Below are 5863 nucleotides of genomic sequence, written 5' to 3'. Positions count from 1 at the left end.
GCTGTTTGAGTGATTCCTCTGAGGATAATAAATGGCTCTGTATATTTTCCTCGTGGTCACCTAGCAACATCCGCTGCCAAATTCACCCTTAGAATCAGAAACACAGAGGGTCTCAAAGGCAACAACAGGGGGGGGTCCTGCTCCCTGGTGGTTTAAGCAGTGGTGTTGCTGTGGCAGCTCCAAAACTTTATCAACCCTCAAGTATCATGCATGAATGCTGCCCCCCCTTTGCCCTCAGAACAGCCTCAATTCGTCAGGGCATGGACTCAACAAGGTGTCAAGAAAGCGTTCCACAGGGATGCTGGCCCATGTTAACTCCCAATGATTCCCACAGTTGTGTCAAGTTGGCTGGATGTCCTTTGGGTGGTGGACCATTCTTGATTCACACGGGAAATCCAGAAGCGTTGCAGTTCTTGACACAAACCGGTGCGCCTGGCACCTACTACCGTACCCCTTCTAAAGCTACTTTAATCATTTGTCTTACCCATTCACCCTTTGAATGGCACACATACACAATCCATGTCTCATTTGTCTCAAGGCTTAAAAATCCTTCTTTTAGCTGTCTGGCATTTAACAAGTGACATCAAGGGATCATAGCTTTCACCTGGTAAGTCTATGTCATGGAAAGAGCAGGTGTTCCTAATGCTTTTTATACTCTGTGTACATCATAAAGGAAACAAGGACTGTTGAAATGGTTTTATTGTTGACTGTCATTACTCATTTGTACAACTACATCTTGGATGAATTAACAGCTAAATAAAAATCACTGCACACATATATAAACATTTCCAAATGGTACTGTAGGCCTACACACTGTGAATTCCCTTTAGCTTGTAGGAGTCACATGACTATAAAAACATCAATAAACATGATGAGGTTCAACAGAAACATCAGTACACAATTATAAGCCAGTTATAAAATGTAGACATCGTGATGTGAAAGCTGGTGTTGACCTTGGAAGTCTGCCGCAACACCAATGATATTAGGCTTCTCTTTATGTGTGAAGGCCATACTCTAGCCCTATCAAAACATAACATGGCGACAAAAAACTCACAAATACTTTTTCAGACCCGTCCACAAGCCAAACGTCAAAAGAAAACAAAGTTTCAAAGTGCTGGGTGAACACCATTGAAATCAGTACACATACTGAAAAGAGGGCAAACAACAACTGAATAATCCCATCCACATCTGTTGTGAGGGATAGGAAGGGCCCCCCTGGAAGGCACCCAGAGAGCATAACAAACAGCCTCTCCACACACTCCCTCAGAACTTAGTCTAACACGTTTGGGTTGAGGTCCTGCCTGCGTTACATGGAAACAGAGAACTAGTAGGCCATAACGATATGACACTCAATACTCAACCTTATATAAGCACGTATGTCTTACTTCAAATGGCTTTCCCACTACTTACGTTGATTAAGATTCTCACGTTTCGAAGAATTTGTTTGACATAAAATTTCAGTTTTATGTACCTTGACTGATAACATCTACTGGTACATGGAAATATGTTATTATATTGGTTTCACAGTGTGAACACAATGTTATCACAGAGTGGTTGTGGTTGTTGTGTGGTTCCCTGAACTGTTAATTGTGAACACATCTCACTAGCAACGTATTGAGGTTTATGGTGTCTGCTGCCCTCTAGTGTCTAGCTCCTAGCAGCGCATCCAGCGTTCACTCATGCTGAGCGGGTAGCCTTTGTCTACACTCAGTAGACCGTTCACACGCCAGTACTTGTCTCCCTTGAAGAAGAAGATGTTTCCGTTGGTCCAGGTAAAGGCAGCATCAGGGTTGGAGGGCACCCCAGTGAAGAGATTAGAGAGGGGTTTAGGGTACACGTTGAGGTTACTGTGGCGCAGCTCATCCCACTGCCAGTACCCTGTACCCTGAGGACAGGATCAACAGAGGACAAAGATGATTAGTACAAAGAGTATTTCATGCTGGGTATTTGGCATATTCATCATATTCAAGTGGGTAAAAATGCTACTGCTTCAATTTTTGTTATCATTAATCTACTATAACAACTTACTGAATCCATAATGCTCAGTTGTCATTTGTAACAATTTTGAGTTTACTGGTTAAAAAGTATTGATATAAGTGTGCTGTCTTGTGTTGGGTTACCTTGAAAAAGACCAGCTTCTTATTCTTCTCTAAGTACAAAGCGGCATCAATATTAGGTGGGATGCGTTTGAGCTCTTTGGGGTACCCGTAGTCCAGGAGAAAAGTGGTGTATCTCCACACTTTATCACCTGTGGTCAGAAACAGTTTTGGTGAGTCGGCTGAAATGAGGAGAGATAAACAGTAACACATTCACACATTCTGGGCCGGATCACTGTCAATCAATCACTTGTCAAGTATTACACAGTTCATACTATCGGTCTATCTTTAAAATCATCTCACTTTACCTCATTTGTTTGTCAAAAACACAATACATTTTAAAGTTAAGAGAAAATATTACACCTTTAAAAAAGTATGTCTTGTTTGTTCTCTGAGAGTAAACGGCTGCGTTCAGGTTCCCAGGTAGTCCCGTCCACAGCCGGTCGATCTTCATGGGTGCATTGTGTCCCATGTCAGACACCGTCCACACATAATCACCACTGAAGGCAAATGTCTTCCTCCATGGACCTAATAAGGAGGAGCATGAAATAGAACACTGAAGGTCCAATCTCAACCTGTCAAATTCCATTGTCGTCTCAATTCCATTGCAGAGAGCAAAAATGTGGTTAGTTAAATCTATCAGAGTAAAAAATATTGCTACAATCTTGAATAGTGTAACGCTACAATTTGTGAGGCAGAAATAACAGCTTCCAAGGGAAACATGTACACTACAGTGAGCATCACCACTTTTGACTGTATATCGCTGGTCAGTATTGTGTGCAGACATCTTACCCAGCATGATGGCATCCAGCTTGGCAGTGCAGGGGTCTGGGATGTCTCCCTTAGCACCAGGGGGGCTGTATGTGGGGAGTACCACCGTGGGCTCAATTGTAACACTTGTATCACGTTTACCTAAAACAGATTATTAGACAAAGGATTTGAGGGAGGATGAGAGCAGTACCGGTGATGTGTAATATAATAGCTTTCTGAGAAGGGTGTACTGTTTTTCAAGTGAAAAAGTCCAAAAACATTGGTACCAGACCAGCCCAGGCTCTACTCACCATACATAGCCTGGATGCCTTTCACGTCATCAAAATGCAGACGGAAGTTGTTACGGTAACCGGTGTAGAGAGGGGCCATGAGAGCACTTCTGTACTGGGAGTGGCCCAAGCCCAAGGCATGGCCTATCTCATGGGCAGCGATGATACGCAGGTTAATGCCATAGAACTTGCCCTCTGTCCAAAACTCATCCTCGTCAAAATGAACAATGCCTGACTCTGGGGGTTCAGCATGGGCCAGCACGTGACCTACAAAATAAATGTTTATTTTAATTTTAATTACGCTATATTTCAATGGCAATTAATAAGTATCAGCAGTGAAACATGGGGTACTTAACTACTGTATGTTTGGTGTGTGTGTGTGTGTGCGTTAGGCTGAGATTCAAGCCGATCGCGCTTGTAGACAACCCAGCTTTTAAAGGCAACAATGTGACAGCGTTCGCGGAGATTGCATTTAAGGTAAACACTGCAGATGTCAGCTCAATTAGAATTCACCTTTAAAATGTCAAGCATGCTATAATGTGGATCTAGCGAAGATCAGCATTAATCCCGGTCCTAAAACTACAGTAACTCCAACCCAACTGTATCCGACCCATAGGCACACTCACCCCGTCCATCAAAAGGCACGGCACAAGTGGCATCTTTCGCATGGAATGAGATCCTGATGTCGGCTCGTCCATACTCTACCTCGCGGAAGCTCAGGGGAGCCACGTCGCTCCAGTACTTAAAGGCAGAGCGGATCGCCCTCTTTGTCTCACTCTTTGGCATGTCTGGAGTGTAGTTGTAGATTCGCCAGGTCAGGTTTCTCTTGCGCCAGTAACCTAAAGAAGAAAAAACATGAATTTACCATAAACACAGGTCTAGACGAGAAACCACATTGTGTAGGTGAAGATTATTCTTATTAAGTTTTATGTCCCAACCCACCATCTGGGAAACGCTGGTTCATCCCACCCCCACATACAATATCCTCTCCACACTCACCCAGCACTCTGTACTTTAGGGTTTTCTGGTTGAAGGTGTCCTCTATGCCACAGCGAGGCTGTCTCATCATCTCTAGGGTGGCCTTGTCAATCACTCCATTGACAGGCAGGCCTGTCACTCTCTGGAAGACCCTGGGGAAAGGAAGGACTGAAATCTCCAATAGCAGATGCAGCATGTGCATACTGTAAATGTAAGGCAAGGAAACATGTCCTGCCAATGGGAAATGTTATGCTAAAGAACTGCATTGATTGTGGTGCATGTGTCTTGCAAAAAGCTATAGAACAGAGCTGTGTTTGGATCTGTATTCACAAAGGGACATTTAGAGTAAGTATGTTCAGATGTTTTGCTTGTTCAGGTTTGTTGGGGAAGAGGAATCACACATGTAAGTTGTTGTTGTGTTCATAGACTGTAGGTTGTGTTGCTGAGGATCTACTTTACCTGAGGGCCTCAATGATATCTTCTGTCTGGATGCCCTTGTTCTGAGGATCCAGCGGAGTGTGCAGATAGCCATACCTCTTCAGGTATGCCTGGTAACACAATAACCAGTGGGGATACAAGGGTTTACTTTAGACGTTTCAAAGTGATCCTATTCACCTCTTACACTGTGCAGGACAACAGCCACACGAGAAACAATGCTGGTTAAGTTGCAGACAACCAGAAAGACGGTGAAAGCCATATGATAATATGATAGGTTACACATATGTCCCTTTTCATCACATATGCCGATACGGATGGTCCAGTTCATAGGCATTTCTGATCAAGTTTGTATTATGAATGTGAACATCCACAATAATGCTGAGTATTCAGAAGTTGCAATGTAATTCAAAGAATGGAGATGGATAATACTTCAAAAAGCTGGAAAATTCCTACCGTTGCTTCAGTCGCCTCCATCCTCCTGTCCATCACTCCGGTCATTACGCACAGCACTAGCACCGTGAGCACCGTCAGCTGCAGAAGGTAACCCATTTCGCAAAACTTCTATGCAGGAAAAACTGCTGTAACCGTTACGAAAAGCAAGCAAATATGAAGTCCGTAACACACTTTGCAGGACGCTCTTGTCTTAATTACTTGTAAAAAAATATATATACGTATTAAACATTAGTTAGGAAAAAAATGTTTTTGTCGTTCATCGTTATCTGTTACTCTCCCAAAACCTTACTCTACTGGTTTTCTTCCGTGTGTTCTGGAGGCTTATAACTCAAGTGCTGAGTGAGTCAGTGTGACCCACTGTGATGATCCATCTCTGAGGAATGAGCCTGGAGCAACGGGCGAAATGGTTTCACTTTGAAACAGTAAAATTCAGTGGTCGACCATTTTCCGAAGCTCTCCAACTCCCACACACCACGTGCCTACTGCGTCTCATGAACAACACACATTGGCGGGAGACTTCAGCCTATTGGGCTATTTCCCACGGTAACTACGCGCTTCAAACGTCAACGCACGAGAGAAAAACGCAACGTTTCACATGGATTCCTGACACAGTCAGTGCTACCCGGAATCATTGGGATGGACCTACCGACAACCCCAACCTTAACCCCTACTCTTACCTTATCCTTAACCCTTGCCGTAGCCATTTTAAATGTCTACTTAAATGGGGTAAGGAAATCGCAAGGGTTCCTGTTACACTGGACCTTTTTCCCAACAGTGCTCACAAGTAGACACATTTTACCACGTCATTGGCATAAAGAAGTTGTAACACTGCACAATTGGTCGCTAAGCAAAGCTTTT

General features: G+C 43.6%; 1 protein-coding gene across 1 annotated transcript; it reads right to left on the bottom strand.

Moving 5' to 3' along the window:
* Nucleotides 1–681: 681 nt before the first annotated feature.
* On the bottom strand, nucleotides 682–5625 carry mmp19 (matrix metallopeptidase 19). The gene is made up of 9 exons (XM_024376221.2): nucleotides 5006–5625; nucleotides 4574–4662; nucleotides 4136–4266; nucleotides 3763–3975; nucleotides 3158–3403; nucleotides 2889–3008; nucleotides 2460–2624; nucleotides 2121–2248; nucleotides 682–1885 (listed from the first exon to the last, which is right to left on the bottom strand). The coding sequence occupies exons 1-9, from the start codon at nucleotides 5099–5101 to the stop codon at nucleotides 1655–1657; spliced, it is 1419 nt and encodes a 472-aa protein (XP_024231989.1). The 5' UTR covers nucleotides 5102–5625; the 3' UTR covers nucleotides 682–1654.
* Nucleotides 5626–5863: the final 238 nt, after the last annotated feature.

Source organism: Oncorhynchus tshawytscha, linkage group LG02, assembly GCF_018296145.1.
Source record: "Oncorhynchus tshawytscha isolate Ot180627B linkage group LG02, Otsh_v2.0, whole genome shotgun sequence".
Classification (NCBI taxonomy): Eukaryota; Metazoa; Chordata; class Actinopteri; order Salmoniformes; family Salmonidae; genus Oncorhynchus; species Oncorhynchus tshawytscha.
Note: the sequence above shows the minus strand (reverse complement) of the source record. Positions and strands in the feature narration are given on the sequence as shown.